Source organism: Bos mutus, chromosome 5 (genome assembly GCF_027580195.1).
Source record: "Bos mutus isolate GX-2022 chromosome 5, NWIPB_WYAK_1.1, whole genome shotgun sequence".
Lineage (NCBI taxonomy): Eukaryota > Metazoa > Chordata > Mammalia > Artiodactyla > Bovidae > Bos > Bos mutus.
The window spans coordinates 100,632,302-100,654,764 of NC_091621.1; the positions used below are offsets into that span (position 1 = coordinate 100,632,302).

A 22,463-nucleotide genomic window follows, 5' to 3' on the forward strand; every position below is an offset into this window, starting at 1 on the left:
TGGCTGAGTTTCGCCACCGGCGGGGAGGAGGACCCAGGCCGGAAGTGCTGGTGGACGCGGCCTCCAGGCTCTGCCTCCTGCGCGCGGGCCGCCAGGCCCCCCCCGGGTGACGCAGTTCCGGCGCGCTCGCGCCTGCTGTCGGGCTGGTCGCGCGGCGGTGACGCGTTTTCGGCGCCGCCGCGCGCGCCTTTCTCCGGCTGAGGGGACCCTGAGAAGGCGGGTCAGGTCGCGCGCGCCTTCCTCCGGCCGAGGGGGCCGGGCCCACGCTCCGTCCTCGGCGGCGCTTCTGCAGGTCGTCGATTTTCCGGGGCCCCGAGAAGGCGAATCCGGCCGCGCGCGAGGCCCCGGCGTGAGGCGGAGGCATGGCCAGCGTCCCGCAGCTGGTGGACGACCTGTGTGAGGTCCTCCTGCCGGCCGCCAAGGCTCCCTCGGGCCCGCGCCGCGGGAGCCGCAGGAAGGCCAAGCGGGGCCTCAAGAGGGTGGCCTATGACGCCCTGTTCACGGGCCTCTTTCAGGAGGAGGGCCGCGGGCTGCAGCCCGGCCTCCCGAGGCTGCCGGTGAGGAACAGGATCCTCATGCTGTCCTTCGACCTGCGAGTGGGCGGCCTGGGCGCCGAGGCCGACCGCCTGGAGGAGCTGGTGGAGGGGCTGGAGGCCGCGCCGCGCCAGCCGCTGGCGGAGCTGGGCGCGGTCCTGGAGCTGCTGGTGCGGCTGGCGGGCAGCGGGCCCCCGCGAGTGCGGCGGCGTCGGCGGGGCGTCTTCCTGCACAGCCGGCCGGTCGGGAGAGCCCTTCCGTACGGCGGCTACGACTGCGCCGACTTGAGCGAGTTGGAGGCGGACGTGCGGTCGCTCATCTCCGGAGAGGAGTCTCTGTGTCGAGACCTGGTCCGCAAGACGCGGCAGGTGATGGAGTCGGCACCGGGCACCGGACTGCCCGCCGTCGGGCTCTTTTCGTACGGCGACCCCTGCTGGGACAGGTTTGAAAGGGACACCCGCGTCTCGCTCTTCGGAGCCCTGGTGCACAGCCGCACGGCCGACCTGGACGTCCGCCTGGACCTGCCCCCGGTGCCGGACAGCGCAGACCTCTCCGGACTGGCCATCAAGGTAGAGTGTTTGCTTCCCGTCTGCGGCTCCTCGGGCTTGGGAAGCGCCTCGTTTGACCCTCCTTCCACTGGGGCAAAGGGAGGGAGCCGGAGTCCAGCGCTGGCGGTGGACCCGTGGGGTGGGGCTGCTGGTGCGGATTCCCAGCGACCCCTCCCCGCAGGCCCGAGTCACATGCCGCTGCTTTCTTGTATCTGCCATTCAGTCATTTCTCCTGCCTTCCAGTTGATGTTTAAATTCCCTGGTGGCTCAGAGGGTAGAGAATCCACCTGCAGTGCAGGAGACCCGGCTTCAATCCCTGTGTCGGAAGATCTCCCGGGAGAAGTATCCCACTCCGGTATTCTTGCCTGGAGAATTCTATGGACAGAGAAGGGCTACAGCCCTTGGGGTTGCGAAGAGTCAGAGGCGGCCGAGCACAGCATGCCTGCTAGGTCACTTCAGTCCTGTCCGATTCTTTGCAACCCCTTTGGATTTTAGCCTGCCAGGCTCCTCTGTCCATGGAATTCTCCAGGCAAGAATACTGGAGTGGGTAGCCATTCCCTTCTCCAGGGAATCCTCCCGACCCGGGGATTGAACCCTCATGGCTTACGTCTCCTGCCCTGGCAGGCCGGTTGTACAGCATAGCATGCAAAATGAAGTCTGATTCCTCCCTGTGTAGTCAAGTACTCAGTAGCCATGGGTGCCAAAAATCATTTCTCCTGGCTATTTGTGCTGTGTTACATGCTTTTTTCTGGATGAAGTGGGATTTTTCAGATCTTGTTAATCATCCTTTGCCTTTGCGTTTTGTAGCTTTGCTGAAAGGATGTGGTGTTATTGTTCAGTGGTTCCTTTAGTGGGAGACACTTACATTGTTTCCAACCATAATGCTATAGCAAACACCCTGGGAGAAGTGAATCTTTCTGTGTCTATGTGATTTTTTTTTTTAATGCCAGGTTCCCCAAAATGGAATTTCCAAATCAGAGACATGTTATGGAAAATGTCATTGTAAATTATGTTGAGGCTCATAAGCCTCAATAAGCTTGTGTTGTGTGAAATTGGAAGTTGATAATGAATAAATTTAATTTCTTAAGTGACTCACTGGGGGCAAAAACATGGTGTAGTAGCTTGTGTGCTTGAGAAAAAGAGAAGAAATGTTCTGCCAGGTCTTTCCCATAGAGTGAACAGGAGCGTGTGGAAGGGTTCCTGCAACTCTTCTCACACTGGGGTGGAATCCAGACACCATGCCACAGGTAAAGTCCTTTTCCCACGGGCTCCAGGTCCCTCCGAGCGTGGATCAGTCGGAAGATGAAGGGTTCCAGTCAGCATCCAATCTCACTCCTGACTCCCAGTCTGAGCCGGGCGTGACGCCAGACATTGACCTGTGGGACGCTGTGCTCACCTACGAGGCCAGCAAGCGGAGATGCTGGGAGCAAGTTGGATGGTTTGTGAGCCTTTGCCCTAAATGCAAACCCTGCCCCTCCCCTGCCCTCGAATGTGGCCTTTACTCAGCCCAGATTAGGGACTTGGACGTTTCAGTCAAGCTGTGTGCAAGTTGTCTGAGGGTTGAGAGAACCACCGGGAGAAACCTATAGAAGTTCCCACTGAGCCAGAAACGGCTGCGGCTCACATCCTGGCCGTGACGGCTCCAGGTCGAGGTGGTGGGCTCTGTGGTTGGTGCCGGGCACGGGGTGCTGCTGAGGGAGTGCTTCTCACACCTGGGAGGCCCGAGGGTGGTGCTCCCCTGAGGGAAGCCTGTCATCGTAGTGTTCCCTGATGGGTGCTCTGAGGCCGGATCTTTCAGCCCATGGCGTGCTGGCGTCTCGCAGCCTCCCAGAGTCGGGGTAGAGGACCCATCTCCCACATGTTTGGGCACCTCTTCTCTGCTGACAGATCTGTGGGATGCCAGCGTGGGGAGCACTGAGGGAGAGAGTCAGGGTTTGCAGGGAGCCGAGTGCCTTCTGACGCAGCCTTGGCTCCTGTGGGGCCTCCCTGGGACAAGCACGTGCTCGGGGTGTTGTGTGGGCCCTGCTTCTGCTGGAGGGGCTTTCCTGGCGTGCGCACCCCCCCCAGGCGGGTCCCGCTCCCTGACTCCCCGAGCACCGCCAGCACTGGTGGCCGTCTGGTCCTGCAGGAGCGCCCTCGCCCTGTGACTTCCTGTTCGGCCTTCATCTGTCTTGTGTGTACAGAGCAGACCTGACCGCCTGCTGCCTGCGAAGCCCTCGCAAGTCTGAACACTGGCCATCAAGCAGCACTGCTTTCTTTTGTCAATGTTCACTAGTGGATTTCATTTGCCAGTTCCCGATTTTCTTGGCTCAGTTTTTCAGCTCATTCTTTAGTAGGAGACATGATTGCTCCGCCGGTCCATGTTCTTGTCCCCTTTTGTGAATGCACTTAATCTCTTCAGTGTCCCCCTGAAGCAGAACTGACCCCACAGTTCCAGAGTGAGGACTGCTTCTGGGTGTCCCTTCAAGCAGGATGGTGGCCAGCATGTTAGCCTGTGTCCCTACAGGAGACACCGGCCACCCACGGCTCTTCCACTGCCTCTTCTGTTGTAACTGGATGCCCCTGCCCTTGAAGCCCGTTCCTCAAGTTCATTTGGAGAATCTTGGGAATCTGTTGCAGTTGGATCCCAGCCACTTGCTAGTTTCTTGCCAGGAACTCTGACAAATGGGCAGTCAAAGCTTCCTTGGCAGCCACAGCCCTTGATTGTGAACTCTGCCCTTGCCTGAGACCCTCAGAGGACCCCCGCCCCTGTGCTTCACCCTGCCAGCCAGCTTGGGTCTCCCTGCTGCCGGCACCTCAGCATCTGTCACCCTTTCTGGGGAAGTGGTCTTTTGATGTTAAGGGCCAAGTTCTCAGTGGGGACAAGTGTGAATGTGGTGTTTGCTTCACGGGTTCTCATCTCAGCTCTCAGTCACCAAGGGGGTTGACCCCGGGAGAGTGGTCAGAGGCCGATGCCTGTGTGCGCAGTGAGGTGGCACCTGCAGCACTGGAGCCTCGGGGGTCCCTGGAGCTCCAGAGGCTCCTCTTCCCCTCCAGCTTACCGTGCCCCAAGGAGCGCAGGCTGCTATGGTGGCCTAGCTGGGCCCCCCTGCTGATCTGGACACTCAGGACTGGCCCGCCTGCTTCTCCTGCATGCCCGGCTGTCCTCCGCTTGGCCAGCGCCACCTTCCAGGGATGGCGATCGGAGTGCGCTGCTCTGCCCTGCTCAGCACTGCCCACTGGGACTGGCCACAGGCCCCTGCCCTCAGCCCTCCCATGCTGAGCCCAGAGCACCTGGCCCCTTTCTCCTCCCATCTCTAGGCTTCCACGCAGGCCGCTCCCGCCCTCGGGGACACTGCTCTGGGCGTGGCCTTGCTCCCCTGGCCTTCCTGACCAGCGTCTCCGTTCCCTCGGTCCCTTTAGGGCCCCTGTCCTGGGCGGCACATTGCACCTCCTCGCAGCCTGTGTCTCGTAGCGGCGCCGGCCCTGTGAGGCTGGGCTCGTCCGCCTGGCTGCTCTGGCCCCTGCTCTTACTGAATGAGGGAAAGGGCACCTTATGGTGCTCTGTCCATCAGAAAACATTTTTGGTCTTAGCAAGTTCTAAGGCTTTTCCTGGGCTCCTTTTGTTAAGAGTCTACTTCTTCCAGTGGACTTTAAAAGCAGCTGTTTCATGTTTTCAGTAGGAGTTGATGGTGTCCAAAGGAATAGCTAAGAAATGGTGCTGTCTCTTTGGCCTCTTGAACAGTATGACCAGGCTGGTAGACCCTGTTCTTGAACTTCCTGCAGATCCCACGTAGGCAGAGACCCTAGGGCAGGCGTGTGCCTGTTTTCTCCTAGAATTTCAGGGAACTTTTGGCTCTGTACGATCTTTGTGCTTTCTTGGGCAGAGGGTGATAACATCCTATGACACGAAGTCTAACATCTTAACCCTTTTGACGTTTCCATCAGCGGCGTTAAGCACATTCATGTGAGGTGACCATCAGCACCATCCTCTCCAGAACTTTTCATCCTCCCACACTGAGACTGTCTCCATCAGACCCTCACTCTGCACCACTGTCCTCCGCGCTGGGCCCCCACCGTCTCCTTTCTGTGTCTGTGACTTTGGGGACCACAGGGGTGGGGTCGTGCACCACTTGTCCTCGCACACGACTGGGCTCATCACTCAGCCTCACGCCCTCAGCGTATCTCCGTGTTGTAGCAGCTGACACACTGTGGCAGAATTCCTTCCTCCTGAAGGCTGGATTAACGTTCCTCTGCGTGGACAGACCTCGTCTTTATCCAGTCCTCTGCTGACGGACACTTGTGCGGTTGTGACTGTGCTGCTCCGGGCCCGGGTGTTGTTTCCCACGCAGAGGTCATTGCAAGCAAGCGAGGCATCAGCCAGAGGACCACCGTGTGCCCCGTGGGTGCGGGCTGGGTGGGGACACTTCTGCACAGTGCTGTCTGATGGGCCTGCTGGACGCAGACTGGGGGACAGTGGGGAGTCTCATCTGGCCTTAGACATCTCACGCTATTGAGTTGCTCTTTGTCCTGCCCTCTGCTTACCTCAGCTCCCTGCCCGCTCTGTCCCCACAGCCCCCCTGGCCATCGAGAGGAGCCCTACCTCACTGAGGCAGGAAGGGATGCCTTTGACAGGTTCTGCCGACTTCGCCAAGGAGAGCTGCAGGTGCTGGGCGGGAGCCTCCTGCAGGCCCCACAGCCCGTCCTAGTGAAGGAGTGCGAGCTGGTGAAGGACGCCCTCAATGTCCTGATCGGAGTCGTGTCTGCCACATTCTCCCTCTGCCAGGTAAGGAGGTGAGGTGTGGCCCGGAAGCCGTCTTGGCGGCCTCCCTGGGGATGGTCATCTTGTTTCAGTTTTAAAGTGATTTTACCCATATGAATGGAATCACGAACTGTTTGTCCTTTGGGTCTGACTTATTTCATTCAGCATAATGATCTCAAGGTTCATTCATGTTGTAGTCTGTGTCAGAATTTCCTTCCTTTTTAAGGCTAGAAAATACTCTACACGCATGTTGCTTAGTCACTAAGTCATGACTCTTTGCAACCCCATGGACTGCAGCACTCCAGGCTCCCCTGTCCTTCACTGTCTCCCAGGGTTTGCTCAGATTCATGTCCATTGAGTCAGTGATGCTGTCTCACCATCTCATCCTCTGCCACCTGCTTCTGCTTTTACCTTCACTCTTTCCCAGCATCAGAGTCTTTTCCAGTGAGTCAGTTCTTGGTATCAGGTGGCCGAAGTATTGGAGCTTCAGCTTCAGCATCAGTCCTTCCAGTGAATATTCAGGGTTGATTTCCTTTAGGATGGACTGGTTGGATCTCCTTGCTGCCCAAGGGACTGTCGAGTCTTCTCCAGCACCACAGCTTGAAGGCATCAGTTCTTTGGCCCTCAGCCTTTTTTATTGTCCAGCTCCTATATCCATCCATGACTGATGGAAAAACCATAGCTTTGACTTTACGGACCTTTGTAGGCAAAACGATGTTCCTGCTTTTTAATACGCTGTCTAGGTGTGTCATAGCTTTCCTTCCGAGGAATAAGCGCCTTTTAATTTCATGACTGCAGCCCCCATCTGCAGTGATTCTGGAGCCCCCAAAATAAAGTCTGCCACTGCTGTACTTTTTCTGCACCTATTTGCCATGAGTTGATGCCATAATCTTAGTTTTTCGAATGTTCAGTTTTAAGCCAAGTTTTCACTCTTCTCTTTCACACTCATCAAGAGGCTCTTTCTGCCATTAGAATGGCTTTCTGCCATTAGAATGGTATCATCTGCATGTATGAGGTTGTTGATACTTCTCCCCGCAATCATGATTTCAGCTTGTGCTTCATCCAACCTGGCATTTTGCATGATGTACTCTGCATACAAGTTAAATTATCAGAGTGACAACATACAGCCTTGACGTACTCCTTTCCTAGTTTTGAACCAGTCTGTTTTTCCATGTAAGGTTCTAACTTGATCTGCATACAGGTTTCTCAGGAGACAAGTAAGGTGGTCTGATACTTTCATTTCTTTAGGAATTTTCCACAGTTTGTTATGATCCACACAGTCAAAGGCTTTAGCGTAGTCAATGAAGCAGAAGTAGATGTTTTCCTGGAACTTTCTTGCTTTTCTATGATCCAGTGTATGTTGGCGATTTGCTCTCTGGTTCCTCTCCCTTTTCTAAACCCAGCTTGTACATCTGGAAGTTCTCAGTTCACGTACGTCTGAAGCCTCACTTGAAGGATTTTGAGCATAACCTTACCAGCATGCAAAGTTAGCACAATTATACGGCAGTTTGAAGATTCTTTGGCATTGCCCTTCTTTGGAATTAGAATGAAAACTGACATCATCCAGTCCCGTGGCCACTGTTGAGTTTTCCAAATTTGTTGACACATTGAGTGCAGCACTTTAACAGCATCATCTTTTAAGATTTGAAATAGCTCAGCTGGAATTTTGTCACCTCCAATAGCTTTGTTCGTAGTGATGTTTCCTAAGGCCCACTTGACTTCAGGCTCCAAGATGTCGGACTCCAGGTGAGTGACCACACCATTGTGGTTATCTGGGTCATTAAGACCTTTTTTTGTACAGTTCTTCAGTGTATTCTTGCCACCTCTTTTTAGTCTCGTCTGCTTCTGTTAGGTCTTTACCATTCGTCCTTAATCACGCCCACCCTTGCATGAAACGTTCACTTGCCATCTCCAGCTTTCTTGAGGTCTCTAGTCTCCCATTCTGTTGTTCTCCTCTACTTCTTTGCACTGTTCATTTAAGAAGCCGTTCGTAGCTCTGCTCACTGTTCTCTGGAGCTCAGCATTCAGCTGGGTGTGTCTTCGCCTCTCCCTTGCTGTGTGTATAAAGACCACGCTTTGTTAGCTGTTTATCAGTCGATGGACGCTCCGGTGGACCTCACCTTCTGACTCCGAATGGTGCTGTCGTGCACATGGGTGCATTTGGCTCTTCAGGGTGTGTTCCTGGGAGTGGGCTTGCGGGTCCTGTGGTGATTGCTTGGTTTGTCTATTTGGCTGAACCGGGTCTGTGGTGGCACACGGGACCTTTAGTTGTGGCGTGCAGGGCCTTTTCACCTGCAGCCTGGGGATCCAGGTCCCTGACCACGGCGCGAACCTGGGCCCCCTGCACTGTAGTCAGAGCCTTAGCCCCTGGGCCACCAAGGAAGTCCCAGTGATTCTGTTAACTTTTTGAGCAGCCAGCAGACTGCTTTTCACCGTGGCTGTGCCCTTTTGTACCCCCTCCAGCAGTGTGTGTTGTTCTGGGGTGAGTTTTCTACATCCTCACCAGTGCTTGTTATCCCCCACTCCTTTTTTGGTAAATAGTAGCTGTCCCAGTGGGTGTGACGTGATGTCTCATTATAGTTCTTTTCCCCAAAATCCAAATGCTTAATTTTTGTGTTTTTTAATTGGAGGATAATTGCTTTTTGGTGTTGTGTTGGTTTCTGCCGTACAACAATGAGAATCAGTTGTGACTATGTATACACACACACATATACATATATCTGTGTGTATATACATCCCCTCCCTATTGAGTCTCCCTCCCACTGCTTGCCCCCAGCTCTCCCCCGACTCAGGCTGTCACAGAGCGCCACGCTGGGCTCCGTGTGTGATATGGCAGCTCCCCACTGTCCTGTCCTGCATGTTCGCTCATGTCTGACTCTCTGAGGCCCCGTGGGCTGTAACCGCCCAGGCAACGACAGTGGAGGGGTTGCCGTTTCCTCCTCCAGGGGTCTTCCCGACCCGGGGATTGAACCCACGTCTCTGGCATCTCCTGCACTGGCATGTGGGCTCTTCACCAGTAATGCCACCCACCAGACAGCTATTTTTACTGGTAGTGTACCTATGTCTCATTATAATTTGGATTTACATTTCCATCGTGAGTACTGCTCCTGAGCACTTTTTCACTTGTATGTCTCTTTTGGGAGAAAGTCTACTTGAGTTTTTAGTCCTTTGCCTCTTTTTGGTCAGAGAACGGAAGCGTGTTTCCCCACTGTCCCGGGTGCTGCGGCACAAGAGTGTGGCGCCCCCAGCGCGAGCGCCTCAGCCTGCGGACTGCTGCCTCCTGCGGTGCCCGCGCCTGCCCTCTGCCCGTCGTTGAGTTGGGCTCTTGAGTTGTAGGAGTTCTTGATGCATTCTGGATATTAATCCCTTACCAGATATATGATTTGCCAATATTTTCTCTCATTCTGTAGGTTGTCTTTTCACACTCTTGATAGTATGCTTTGAAGTACAAAGTTTAATTTTGATGAAGTCCAGTTTATTTTCTTCCTTTTGTTGCCTATACTTTTGGTGTCTTATTTAAGAAATCACCAAATCCAAGGCCTCTATGTTTCCCTCCAAGAGTGTCACAGTGTTGGCTTTATTCTTTTTAAAATAATTTCGTTTATTTCTTTATTTTTGGCTGCACTGGGTCTTCATTGTTCTGCTCGGGCTCTCTCTGGTTGCAGCGAGCAGGGCCTCCTCGTCACTGTGGTGCTCAGGCTCCTCGGTGCGGTGGCCTCTCTGTTGCAGAGCGTGGGCTCTAGGCGCGCGGGCTTCAGCAGTTGTGACTCGCAGGCTCCAGAGCACAGGCTCAGCAGTTGCGATGCACGGGCTCAGCTGCTCCTCCACGCGTGGGATCTTCCCGGACCAGGGGTTGGACCCTGCACCCCATGCTGGCAGGTGGATTCTTATCCACTGCACCACCACGGGGTCCCATAGTGTCAGCTTTACAGTTCAGATGTTTGATCTGTTTTGAGTTCATTTTGTACTTGGTGCGGCTTTAATCTTTTGCATGTGGATATTCTGTTTACCCAGCAGCCTTTGTTGAAAAGACTCTTCTTTCCGCATCATATGTTCTTGGTATGCTCGTGCATCAATTGACCATGTGTGAGTTGTTTATTTCTGGACTCTCTTCTGTTCCATGATCTTCCTGTTTGTCCTGATCCCACTCCTGTGATGTTTTTTGTGGCCACACCCCTCATCTTGCAGGATCTCAGTTCCCTGACCAGGGATTGAATCCGGTCCACGGCAGTGAAATCCGGAGTCTAACCACTAGACAGCCAGGGACGTCCCCCAGTTCTACACTGTTTTGATGACTAAAACTTTGTAGGAAGTTTTGACCTTGGGAGGTATGAGTTCTCCACCTTCTTTTTTTTTTTTTTAGATTGTTGTGGTTATTTGGGGCCCTTTGCAATTTCATATGGATTCTAGGATGGGTTTTTCCATTTCTGCTAAAAACATCATTGGGATAATGATATGGTGGCACTGAATACACAGGTTGCTTTGGGTGAATCATTATCTATTTAAATATCTTTTTTATCTATTTGGCTGTACCGAGTGTTACTTGCAGCACGGCGAATCTTCGTTACAGCTTGTGGGGTCTTTCATTTCTCCGAGTGGGCTTCGTTGCCCGTGGCATGGCGGATCCTAGGTCCTGGACCAGGGATTGAACCTGTGCCCCCTGCAGTGGAAGCATGGAGTGCTGGGGAGGCCCTGGTGTGTCACCCTGACATTATTAGATGCTCCAGTCCAGGAACATGGGATATCTTTGCATTTATTTAGGAAAGCATGGAGTGCTGGGGAGGCCCTGGTGTGTCACCCTGACATTATTAGATGCTCCAGTCCAGGAACATGGGATATCTTTGCATTTATTTAGGAAAGCATGGAGTGCTGGGGAGGCCCTGGTGTGTCACCCTGACATTATTAGATGCTCCAGTCCAGGAACATGGGATATCTTTGCATTTATTTAGGAAAGCATGGAGTGCTGGGGAGGCCCTGGTGTGTCACCCTGACATTATTAGATGCTCCAGTCCAGGAACATGGGATATCTTTGCATTTATTTAGGTCTTTAATTTCTCTCAGCAGTGTTTTCTAGTTTTCACTTTAACAAGTCTTTTGTCTCCTCAGTTAAATTTACTTAAGTACTGTATTCTTATATTGCACTTGTAAATGGAATTGTTTCTTACTTTCTTTTTTTGGATTGTTCATTGCAAGTGTATGGAAATACAAATGCTTTTTGTATGTTGATTTTGTATCCTAGTACTTTGCTGAATTCGTTTAACGACTCTAACACGTGTTTTGTGGATTCTTAAGCATTTTCTGTATATAAGATGATGTCACCTGCAAATAGATCATTTTACTTCTTCCTTTCCAGTCTGCATATTAAAATTTCTCCTTGCCTAACTGCTGTGTCTGGGACTTAAGTGTTACACTGAAGCAATGAAAGCACGCGTCCTTGCCTTGTTGCTTATCACAGGGAGAAGCTTTCAGTCTCGCTACTGAGTATAATGCAAGCTGTGGATTTTTCACATACAGTCTTTATCCTGTTGAGCCAGTTCCATTCTTTTCCTAGTTTTTTTTAGTGTTTTTAATTGTGAAAAGGTATTGTTCAGTTGCTCAGTCATATCCAACTCTTTGCTACCCCATGGACTGCAGCACGCCAGGCTTCCCTGTCATTCACCATCTCCGGGAGCTTGTGAAAACTCATGTCCGTTGAGTCAGTGATGCCATCCAACCATCTCATCCTCTGTTGTCCCCTTCTCCTCCTGCCTTCAATCCTTCCTAGCATCGGGGTCTTTTCTAGCAAGTCGACTCTCTGCATCAGGTACCAAAGTACTGGAGCTTCAGCATCAGTCCTTCCTCTGAGTATTCAGGATGGATTTCCTTTAGGATTGAATTGACTTCTGTCAAATGCTTTTTTTGCATCAGCTGACATGATTGTATGATTTTTCCCTTTGTTCTGTTAATGTATATTACATTGATTTTTGTATGTTGAACTACTCTTGCATTCCTAAGATAAAACCCACTTGGTCACAGTGTATTATCCTTTAACATGCTGCTAGATTCAGTTTGTTCTCAAAGATTTTTGTATCTGTGTTCATGAGGGATGTTGGACTGTAGTCTTTTCCTTGTAATGTCTGTATCTTGCTTTGGCATCAGAAGAATACTGGCCTCTTAGAATTAGGAAGTGTTCCTCCTCTTTAAGTTTTAAAAGAGTTTAATAACAGTCGGTGTTCTTTTTTTTTTTTAATTTATTTATTTGGTGCCCTGGGTCTTGGTTGCAGCACACAGAATCTTTGATCTTAGTTCCGGCATGTGGGATCTAGTTTCCTGACCAGGAATCAAACCCAGGCTCCCTGCATTGGGAGTGAGGAGTCTTGGCCACTGGACCACCAGGGAAGCCCCAGCAGTTGGCGTCTTTAATTGGTGGAGTTTACCATTGAAGCCAGCGGTGTTGGCCTTCTCTTTTTTGGGTTTTTGTTTTCTTTTGTTTTCTTTAAATCTTAAAATTCACATGACATTAACATTTAGCATATTAACCTGTGGGAGGTGTCATGTCACGTCAGTGGCAGCCTGCTGGCAGAAGGCTTTCTGTGTCCTGTGCCCTACCTGTGTGTCTGGGTTTGGGGCTCCCCGTCTGGGGGTGCTCGGGCCAGTGCCAAGGTTGGGTGCCCAGGTGCAGTGAGAGGCAGCACCACCCCGGGTGCCCACCCCAGTGACCTCCCTTTTGTCCCGTCCAGCCAGCTCAGGCCTTCACGGTGAAGCGGGGTGTGCACGTCTCAGGAGCGTCCCACGAGAGCATCAGCGGCCTCCTCTCTGAGGTGGCCGAGTGCGGGACCCACTACGCGCGCCTCAGCCACTTCTCCCTGCAGCCTGTGCTGGACTCCTCCTGCAGCAAGGGTCTCGTGTTCCAGGTGCGGCCCCACCTCACGCTGCTGCGGGTCCCCGGGTGCTGTATGCAGGCCTGCCCCGGGGCCTCTGAGCCAGGCCGTACTCTCCTCAGTGACGTCAGAGACTGTCAGTTGCCCTTTGGGAATGGTGGCCGGGGACCACGTCTTGCCTGGCCGATCACTGCATGGAAACCTGGGTGGATGTGTTGGGGCCGTGAGAGCATGGGAGGCAGCTGTGGCTAGTGCTGGGGGCCGGGGGCAGGCCAGTGGTGTGGAGAGAGCACGTGCTGCCTGGTCCCCGCCGGGTCCCTGGCGCGGGACTGAAGCAGGTCTGCCTGAAAGCCTTGTCATCAGTGCATACGCTGGGCAGGCCCCCAGGACAGTGGGCAGCTATGGGGTGGGGGGGTTGCGGCGTGAGGCCTGAGAGAGAGCGCAGGCACTGGGCCGGGCCCTTTTCACTTGGGCATCGCAGCAGGGCTGCTGGGGTGATGTGACGAGGTTCGGATTCTAGGATGGGCCTGAGCGGGGCTGGGAGGGCAGAGGGAAACCCAGACAGGACTGCCGTGTTGACTGTCTGGGATGGAGGGCAGGACAGTGGTGTCCTGGGTGCCTGACGTTTGCGCTGGAGCGCTCCAGCAGACCTCCTGGAAGTATGTGAGCTGCGCTGGGGCCATGCTCCTGGGCACCGCCCCAGACACCAGTGTCCTTGGGACCACAGTGGCCTGAGCGGCCAGAGACCCTTTGGGAGTTGGCGTCTGTGCACACAGCCCAGCTGCCCGGGATCTGCAAGGTCCAGATTCCTGGTGCAGCTGGCCTGGGGGAGCTTACAGTGGGCTTGGGCTTCTGGCCGGGCTGGGTGTCCGCATGTGACCCGCAGATGCCCGTTCCTTGGAAAACGGAGCCCCAGGCTTGGGGGTGGAGGCCCAACTTTTTCCCGCACCGAGGTTGTTCTCTGGTTCTGAGCTTGGTGGCCATGCCCTGTGCCTGGCCACCCTCCTTCCAGACCCCTGCCCCACAGGCCTTCACTAGCGGCCTGAGGCGGTACCTGCAGTACTACCGCGCTTGCGTGCTCTCCACCCCGCCCACCCTGAGCCTCCTCACCATTGGCTTTCTCTTCAAGAAGCTGGGCCGGCAGCTCAGGTGAGCCTCGGCGTGCGACTTGGTGGCTGGTGAGGCAGGCATGGGCCATGCTGGATGGTGGGCGGCCTCCTGGTTGGGGTCTGGATAGCCCTTGACCCAGCTGAGTTTATGAGGTGCCCACCAGCAGGCCCAACCCAGGATCAGGGCTCCTACCCAACAGGCACACAGGGGCCCTGCAGACAGATCTGGTGCCTGCACTCAGGAGCTGGTCAGTGAACATGGGCAGAGTGCCTGCTGGCAGATGCCATCTGGAGAAGGCAGAGTGGAAGACTAGGGGTTGGGGGGTGGGTTCAGTGGAGAGGAGTTCCTGCAGGCTGAGGGGAGGAGTGTGGAGGCCCCGGGGCTGGAGAAGGGGTGCGAGGGGGAGGCTGAGCCTGGAGGTGTTGGGAGGGTGTGATGGGAGCACAGCCTGGAGTGGGGTGGCGAGGCGGGAGGCCTATGGGGACTTGGTAGCCATTCAGGATGGCAGAGGAGGTGATCTGGGGGATGTGGTGGGTGCAGGAGGGGCTCTTGAGGGAGAGCAGCAGGAGTGGGGAAGAGTCGTGGACTCAGAGTCTTGGCCAGACCTGGGAAGGAGGTGGGGATGCATGGGGTTCCTGGGAGGGTCTGACAGGCAGCTCACAACTGAGCTTCTTGAGGTGCAGGCGGTTTTAAAGCTGGACTATGTGGACAGGCAGGGGAGGGCCTGGGTCTTCTGCCCACCTGGTCTCCCCGCCTCTGTGTACAGGTACCTGGCTGAGCTCTGTGGTGTCGGCGCCACTCTCCAAGGCTCCGGCGGCGGAGAGCCCAGGGCTGCCTTCCCCACGGTGAGGGCTGCCGGGCTCTGGGCAGGGCAGGGCTCCCCCTGCTGCGTGTGGTGTGGCTGAGCCCCCCTTGCTGTCTGCAGGGCGTGAAGCTGCTCTCCTACCTCTACCAGGAGGCCCTGGATAACTGCAGCAACGAGCACTACCCAGTCCTGCTGTCTCTGCTCAAGACCAGCTGCGAGCCCTACACGCGGTGGGGCGGGGCGGGGGCAGGGCAGGCTCTGGGCGGGTGGGCTTGGACTGCAGCCCCCCCACTCCCAGGGCGGGGTCACGCCCAGCTCACCCCTGCTTTCCACGCGCATTCAGGTTCATCCATGACTGGGTGTACAGTGGGGTCTTCAGAGATGTTTATGGCGAGTTCATGATCCAGGTGAACCCCGAGTACTTGGGCTTCAGAGGTAGGTGGGGGCTGCTGCCGGGCGAGGGCGCTGCCGTCGGCCGGGTCAGCGCTGCGCTGGTCGCGGGCCTGAGCGAGTCGTCCCACACGCAGACAGGCTTTACTGGACCCACGGCTACGTGCTCATCTCCAAAGAGGCGGAGGACTGCGTCCCCGTGTTCCTGAGCCACATCGCCCACGACGTGTACGTCTGCGGGAAGACCATCAATCTGCTGAAGCTCTGCTGCCCACAGGTGAGGGGCGGAGTGGCCGGCCTCCGCCAGCCCCACGCTGCCTGCCCATCTGCCCTCAGCCCAGGTCCATACGGTTCCAGCCCAGGTTGGGTGACCTCATCCTGTCCCCTTGAGAGTTTCATGAGCAGCTCTGTTGAGTTTCTGGTGCTCCTTCAAAGATGGGAGGAAAGCCGAAGGCCTTTCAGAGGCCAAAGGGGCAGTGGGCCCCTCCCCCCCCCCACCTTGGAAACTGCCCCAGAGGGATGGGAAGGGCTGTGTTGGCAGGAGGGTGGACTCAGGGGTCGTGTGAGGGGTCCCAGGGCTCAGCCGTGCCCTGGAGCAGAGGCCTGAGTTGGTGTCCATGCAGCCAAGGCCAGTGGCCAGTGGCAGTGGGTGGGATGGGCGGCCCCTGTGGGAGGCGCTGTCTGGTGTCTGGACAGGCCGGCGGCTGTGGACGGGGGCTCCTGGCAGTGCAACAGCCAGGTGCAGGCCAGGGCAGGGGTCAGCGGCCGGCTGAGTGCAGGGCTGAGAGGAGTGGTCTGGAGCGGCCAGCATGGGCTCAGGGCTGCTGCAGGGGCTACAGTGTCCATGAGCCCCCAGGAGCTGCCCAGGTGTTGGCTGTGGGGGGCGGGGCTCCCGTGGTGGGCGGGGCTGACCTTAGGGAGGCCCTGTGGGTGTGTCTGGGCCTTCCCACCTTTTCCTGGAGCCTTACTTGTGGGAGCCAGGCCTGGCCCTGGGCGGAGACCCACACCTGCTGTTCTGGAGGCGTGGAGGGTGTCAGCGGGGAGCACAGCACTCCGGAGGCAGGCTGTCCACGTGGGTCACGAGCGGGAGGCAAGACGGGCTGTGGCTGCCAGTCCCTGGGCTCAGGTGCCGCCCCCCACCCCCCGCCTTCCAGCACTACCTCTGCTGCTCGGACGTCCCGGTACCGCGCATCTCCGTGATCTTCTCCCTCGAGGAGCTGAAGGACATCGAGAAGGACTGTGCCACCTACGTGGGCCGCATGGAGAGGGTGGCGCGCCACAGCTCGGTCAGCAAGGAGGAGAAGGTGAGGGCACCACAGCCCGGCCTTCCCTGGCCCTCCCTCTCCTCTCCTCCTGGGGCGGGCTGGGCGCTAGGCGGCCCCATCCTGGCCGGGCCGTGGCTCCAGGGCAGCAGGGCCTGAGCCTCCTGGCCTCAGTGGCTCCCTTGAGCCTCCGTCCTGCTCAGAAGGGTCAGGTGCACTGAGGCCCGAGCTTTGAGTGTCCTGTGTCCTGGGGAGGGGTTGATGCAAAGTCCTGGCACCTGTGGGCAGCAGGAAGCTGTGGGCGGGGCAGACCCCTGAGAACCAGTCGGGTGGAGGGGCGAGCCCTGGGGATGCAGGGGGCTGGCCTCTGTGGGAGGGCCAGGGTGGACATGAAGGCTGGGGTCTTGGCCCCGGGTCACTCTGAGAGAGGGTGTCACCTGCCTGGGGACAAGCCTCACTGCCTTGCACGATGGGTGCTGCACCCCAGACCTGGTCTGAGCAGAGCCCTCTCCCTGGCTGTCCCGGGGTGGGGGCTGAAAGGTCAGACGCATCAGTCGCTGGTGGTCTTTTCCAGGAATTACGGATGGAAATTGCAAAGCAAGAATTAATTGTCCAGGCCCGGGAGGCGGCGTCCAGGGTCCTGCGGGCGCTCAGCGGTGCGTGTGGCTCGCCTGCCCCTCCATCTCGGGGGCCTGCTGCTGGGGCTTCTCACCATGGCCCCTGGCTGTCTTGTTCCAGATCGGCAGATGTCAGAGCGGATGGTCTCGGACGCCCGGAAGCGAGAGCAATTCCAGAGGCTGAAGGAGCAGTTTGTGAAGGACCAGGAGGTGGGGGGGCTGGCCCTGGGCAGGGGGGGAGGGCTCGAGGGGTCGGCTTCACTAGCGGGGTGCCTGTGGGGTGTTCTGCAGCGACGCCGGGCAGCCAGGCAGGAGGAGCTGGATGAGGACTTCAGCTATGCCCGCGAGCTCCGGGACCGGGAGAGAAGGCTGAGGGCCCTGGAGGAGCAACTGGAGAGGAAGGCCAGGTGGGTGGGTGGCCGGGGGCACCATGGCCATGGGCTTGTCCTTCCTGGGAGTCACGGCTGGCTTGAGCTTTGTGGTGGCTGGTTGCCTTCTGTCTGTATCTGGCGCCTTTCAGGCGTCTGTCAGGCGGGAACAGTGGTGGCCTGAGCTCGGTCTTCTTGCAGTCGCTCTGTGTAGACTGGGGTCCAGGCTCGGTCCACGCTGTGCTCGCATCCTGTCTCTCTCTCTCTGTTTCCTTTAAGTTAAACTGCCTGTTTCTTAAATTTGTCTTTAAGCCTGTTAGCAGCCTGACTGAGAGACAGGGATTTACCCAGCATGGCGTCCGGGGTCTGTCTAGTGCTCTGGCATCCCTCCCTCCCTCCCTGCACTTCCTGCGAGCTGCCAGCACAGCTGGCGCCTCAGGAGCCCCGCCCTTTCCTCGCCTCCCGGTCAGTGGTCCTGACTCGGGGACTGTTCATGGAGCGTGACAGAGCCAGTCAGTGCTGAGTGCACACGTGTCTGCGTGCATCCATTCTGACTTGGGTGTGTACACACGCGTGTATGATGATGTTATTCTCTTGTTTACATGTGGAGGAGATCTTGTTTACTAGGTATGGAGTGTGTCCCTGGCCTGTGGCAGCTGAATTAAACGTGGCCAGGCTGGGTTTGAAACCAACTTCACGTTGGTGAGAGGGTCAGCGTCATTGGCTGTAACATGGCGAGCTTTGAATTGAGTGAGGTGTTCCCACTGCCTCGTGCCGTTTGCATCACCTCTCGATGCTCTGGACCTGGCGCGGCAGTGCGAGAACCACCTCCAATGAGGAGCGAGGTCACACCTCCGAGAGGGTTTGGGCCCACGGCCCGCACTGCTCCCTGTGCTTCAGGCTGTGGGGGAGCTCGTCTGGGGTTCACTCTGAGTGACTGCACTGCCCGTGCCCGCCAGGGGCTCCCATTTGGGGGGAGGCAGAAAGACCTGCCCAGTAAGGCCCTGCAGGTGTTGTGGGGGCTCCAAGGGGCCAGCTGCCCACCTGGGGAAGGTGCTCGGGGATAGGCTTCCCGTCGGGGGCCCCCGCATGGGGCAGTGGCTGGACAGTGGGCTGACTGGTGGCCCGTGCTGTCTGGGTGGCTGCAGGCAGGCGCTGGTGGATCATTACAGCAAGTTGTCTGCAGAGGCGGCTCGTCGGGAGCAGAGGGCACTGTGGAAGGTCCGGAGGCACCGGCTGGCCAGCGCGCGGCTTCGTTTTCTCCTGGAAGACGAGAAGCGCATTCAGGTGTTGCCACTCGTCACCCAGGAGTTCTTCCCTGGGCTCTCGGGGACTCAGGAGCCCTGAAGTCACACACAGACCCACTGTGTGCCCACTGCGGGGTTTGGGTAACGCTCTAACCAGGTGCCCAGAGGGGCATGAACGGGACAGGCTGGGCTGCCCTCAGGTGACATGGGTGGTGCCGGATGCCAGCTGGGCTCTGGGCAGCTGCTGCGGAGCCCTGCTGTGTCGGCACGCCTGCGGACGTGGGGCTGGGGCTGGGGCTGGGGCTGGGGCTGGGGCTCGGGCTCACCCCACGGCTGCCGCCTCATGTCCTGCTGGTTCCATTTCAGGGGATGCTAGAGGCCGTGGCCGAGGGGAGGCCCCTAGAGCAGCCGGCCATCCTCCCTGGTGCCTGCTCCCAGACAAGTGCCCACTCACGGGCAGGGGACCAGGTAGGATCCAGGCCATGGAGGGTGGGCTCTGGGTTGGCTGCCCCAGGCCTGGCCTGTGTCCCCAGTGTCCCCTTTCATGGGCTTGAGTGTGGGGTGCAGAACTGAACCTGGGGGACAGAAGCAGACACCAGGGGGACCCACGCGCTTGTGTTTCAGGCCTCCTTTCTGGGCCCTGTGCCCCCTGACAGAGGCGGCAGCTGTGACCCCGGGCGAGAGGAGCCGCGGGAGGCGGCCCCTGCCGGCCCTCATGGACAGAGCACGCTCACGCTGCAGCCCCTCAAGTCTCCAGGAGCTGGGGCCTATGGCACGGGCCCGGAGCAGGCCTGCTGTGGGGGCAGGCAGAGGAGCCGGGGCCGTTCGCGGGCCTCAGCCTCCGAGACTTCCTGCCCGCGGCCCAGGGGGCTGAGGCTGGGCTCAGCGGCGCGGCCCCCGTCCTGGAGGAGGCACTGCAGACCATTGGCTCCGACCTGCCTCCCATGGCTCCGTCCACAGCAATGGACTTGACACCTGTCAGGCCACAGGAGTACGACTTCAGAACCGTCCTGAGGCCCACTGTGGCCGCCTCAGGTTCCGCAGGGGCTCTCCAGACCGCAGGAGGCAGCCCGGGCAGCAGGGGGCAGCAGCTGCAGGAGGACACTCAGGTGCCGCTGGATACGTGTGGCCTGGACCCCCCACAGCACCCCTCCCCCCAGGAGGAGCGCTGCCTGGCCACCGCGCAGGTCCTTGGGGCAGAGCCTGGTGTTCCCAGAGGGGGCTGTGCTTCTGGAATGACCCCCTCCCGGCCACGGTGGAATGTCCATGGACACGTGTCTGATGCCAGCATCAGGGTGGGGGAGAATGTGTGGGACGTGGCCCCCTCTCGACCACGGTGGAACGTCCACGGACATGTGTCTGATGCCAGCATCAGGGTGGGGGAGAATGTGTGGGACGTGGCCCCCTCTCGACCACGGTGGAACGTCCACGGACATGTGTCTGATGCCAGCATCAGGGTAGGGGAGAATGTGTGGGACGTGGCCCCCTCCCGGCCACGGTGGAATGTCTACGGACACGTGTCTCAGTCCAGTGTGGTGCTGGGGGTGCTCTCAGGGGAAGCCGAGCCCAATTTGCCCAGGCCCCCGTTGTGCCCCCCTGACCCTGGGCCCCAGCTGGGCCTCAGCTCAGGAGCCCAGGGACCTGCCCAGGAACACACACTGCAGCTGCCTGCGGAGACAGCCTCAGGCAGCTCCAGCGCACAGGTGGTTGGACCAGGCCCTGGCCACGGGGAGGAGGGTGGCCCCCAGGCCTCACTGTCTGCTGAGGCTGTACCTGCTGCTCTGGGAGACGGCACCCTGGAGGAGCCAGGTCAGTGGGACCCAGAGCCGTCCTGCCCCTGGGGGCGTCTGTGAACCCAGGAGGGGGAGGACCGGTGGGGGGGCGGATGTTTGCCCCTGACCCCCCTCTCCTGCCCCGTTTCTTCTGCTCAGGCCTGGGGATGAGTGAGGACTCCAGGGACTTCTCTCCCAGCTCACAGGTCAGGGGTTGGGGGGTGTGCTGGGCCTTTTGTGGGCAGGCACTGCTCTGTCCTGGGACTGGGCGGGGCGGGCTGCCTGCTGGTCCCTCCTCTCACATGAGGGAAGGAGGCGGGTCCCTCAAAGCTGGGTCATCTTAGGAGAATGCAGACGTCCAGAGCAGCCCAGACGCTGGCGAGGCAGCGGCCCAGCTCTGGGACCGGGAGCAGGCCTACCTGGTGGGCCTCGCGGGGCAGTATCGCTTGGAGCAGTACCCAGACAGCTACGAAGCCATGTGTGAGTGGGCCGGCCACGGCGGGTAGGCAGGAGGCAGCCTGGCCCCGTGTCCTGGTGCGTGACTGCAGTCTCACCCCACAGCGGAGCCTCCCGTGGCCCGCCTCCTGCACCACGGGCTTCCCCGAGCCTTTGCCCTCCCTGAGGACGCTGGGGTCCCATCAGACGCAGACGAGAGCGCCGTGCAGCTGAGTGAGCTGCTGCCGCTGCCCGTGCTCATGAAGCACTCTGTCACTGCCCCGCTGGCTGCCCAGTGAGTGCCGCCTGACCCTCCACGCCCTCCCTGCCCCACCTGGCTCTGCCCCCGACGGTCAGTAATGCCAGGTCCCTCCTGCCAGCGTCTCCCTGGTGAACAAGGCCGTGGTCGACTACTTTTTCGTGGAGCTGAACCTCGGGGCGCACTTTGAGGCACTGCGGCACTTCCTGCTGATGGAGGATGGGGAGTTCGCCCAGTCCCTTAGCGACCTGCTCTTCGAGAAGGTGAGCCTGGGCGGGCCAGGTGCCAGAGCGGCAGCAGGCAGGCTCTGGACGCTCTGGGACTCTGTGTCCTGTCCCTGCAGCTCGGGGCGGGCCAGACGCCCGGGGAGCTTCTCAGCCCCCTGGTGCTCAACTCAGTGCTGAGCAAGGCCCTGCAGTACAGCCTGCATGGCGACAGCCCACACGCCGCCAACCTCTCCTTCGCTCTCAAGTTCCTGCCCGAGACGTTCGCCCCCAATGCCCCGGACGTGCTGAGCTGCCTGGAGCTCAGGTACAAGGTCAGCAGCACTCCCTGGTGCGGGCGGTGGGGGTGGTCCCAGGACGCAGCTGTGCTGAGCTGGCCTCCCTGGCAGGTCGACTGGCCTCTCAACATCGTGGTCACCGAGGGCTGCCTGAGCAGGTATGGCGGCATCTTCTCCTTCCTGCTGCAGCTGAAGCTCATGATGTGGACGCTCAAGGACGTCTGCTTCCACCTCAAGCGTACAGGTGAGCCTGGGGGGCCCGAGGGGCCCACTCTGCCCGCGGCCGGCCGCACTCACCCCTGCCCCCTCCCCCGCAACCCCCAGCGCGGGTAAGCCAGGCAGCCGGCTCGGTGCAGTTCCGCCAGCTGCAGCTGTTCAAGCACGAGATGCAGCACTTCGTCAAGGTCACCCAGGGCTACATCGCCAACCAGATCCTGCATGTCAGCTGGTGTGAGTTCCAGGCCAGGCTGGCCTCGGTGGGTGACCTGGAGGAGATACAGCGCGCCCACGCTGAGTACCTGCATAAGGCGGTCTTCAGGTGAGCTGCGGCCTGCACCCGTGCACCCCTGGCTCAGGCGCACCCACCCCAGCCCCCGCCTCCCCCCCAGGGGCCTGCTGACCGAGAAGGCGGCGCCGGTCATGAACGTCATCCACAGCGTCTTCAGCCTGGTCCTCAAGTTCCGCAGCCAGCTCATCTCCCAGCCCTGGGGCCCGGCCGGCGGCCCGCGCGGCCCTGAGCACCCCAACTTTGCCCTCATGCAGCAGTCCTACAGCGCCTTCAAGTATTACTCCCACTTCCTCTTCAAAGGTGACGCACCCTGGGGCAGGGGAGGGCTGGGGCGGGACTGCGCTGCTCACTGAACCTGCACCCCACCTCCCCGCCAGTGGTGAGCAAGCTGGTGAACCGCGGCTACCAGCCCCACCTGGAGGACTTCCTGCTGCGCATCAACTTCAACAACTACTACCAGGACGCCTGAGCCCCGGGATCGGCTGCAATAAACGTGTGCCCGCCC

The 22,463-nt window shown here is 58.4% G+C and overlaps 1 protein-coding gene across 1 annotated transcript; it reads left to right on the forward strand.

Annotated features, from left to right (window-relative positions):
• Positions 1-42: 42 nt before the first annotated feature.
• On the forward strand, positions 43-22,462 carry TUBGCP6 (tubulin gamma complex component 6). The gene is given in 26 exon segments (XM_070371408.1): positions 43-1,103; positions 2,357-2,520; positions 5,637-5,847; positions 12,543-12,716; positions 13,711-13,832; positions 14,560-14,638; positions 14,719-14,828; positions 14,942-15,033; positions 15,126-15,265; positions 16,143-16,292; positions 16,825-16,906; positions 16,989-17,077; positions 17,159-17,274; positions 18,384-18,522; positions 18,849-18,950; positions 19,107-19,430; positions 19,433-20,291; positions 20,414-20,460; positions 20,599-20,734; positions 20,816-20,984; positions 21,070-21,211; positions 21,292-21,486; positions 21,562-21,694; positions 21,775-21,988; positions 22,059-22,258; positions 22,336-22,462. Coding segments are annotated over 26 exon segments (5,022 nt in total). The 5' UTR covers positions 43-362; the 3' UTR covers positions 22,428-22,462.
• Position 22,463: the final 1 nt, after the last annotated feature.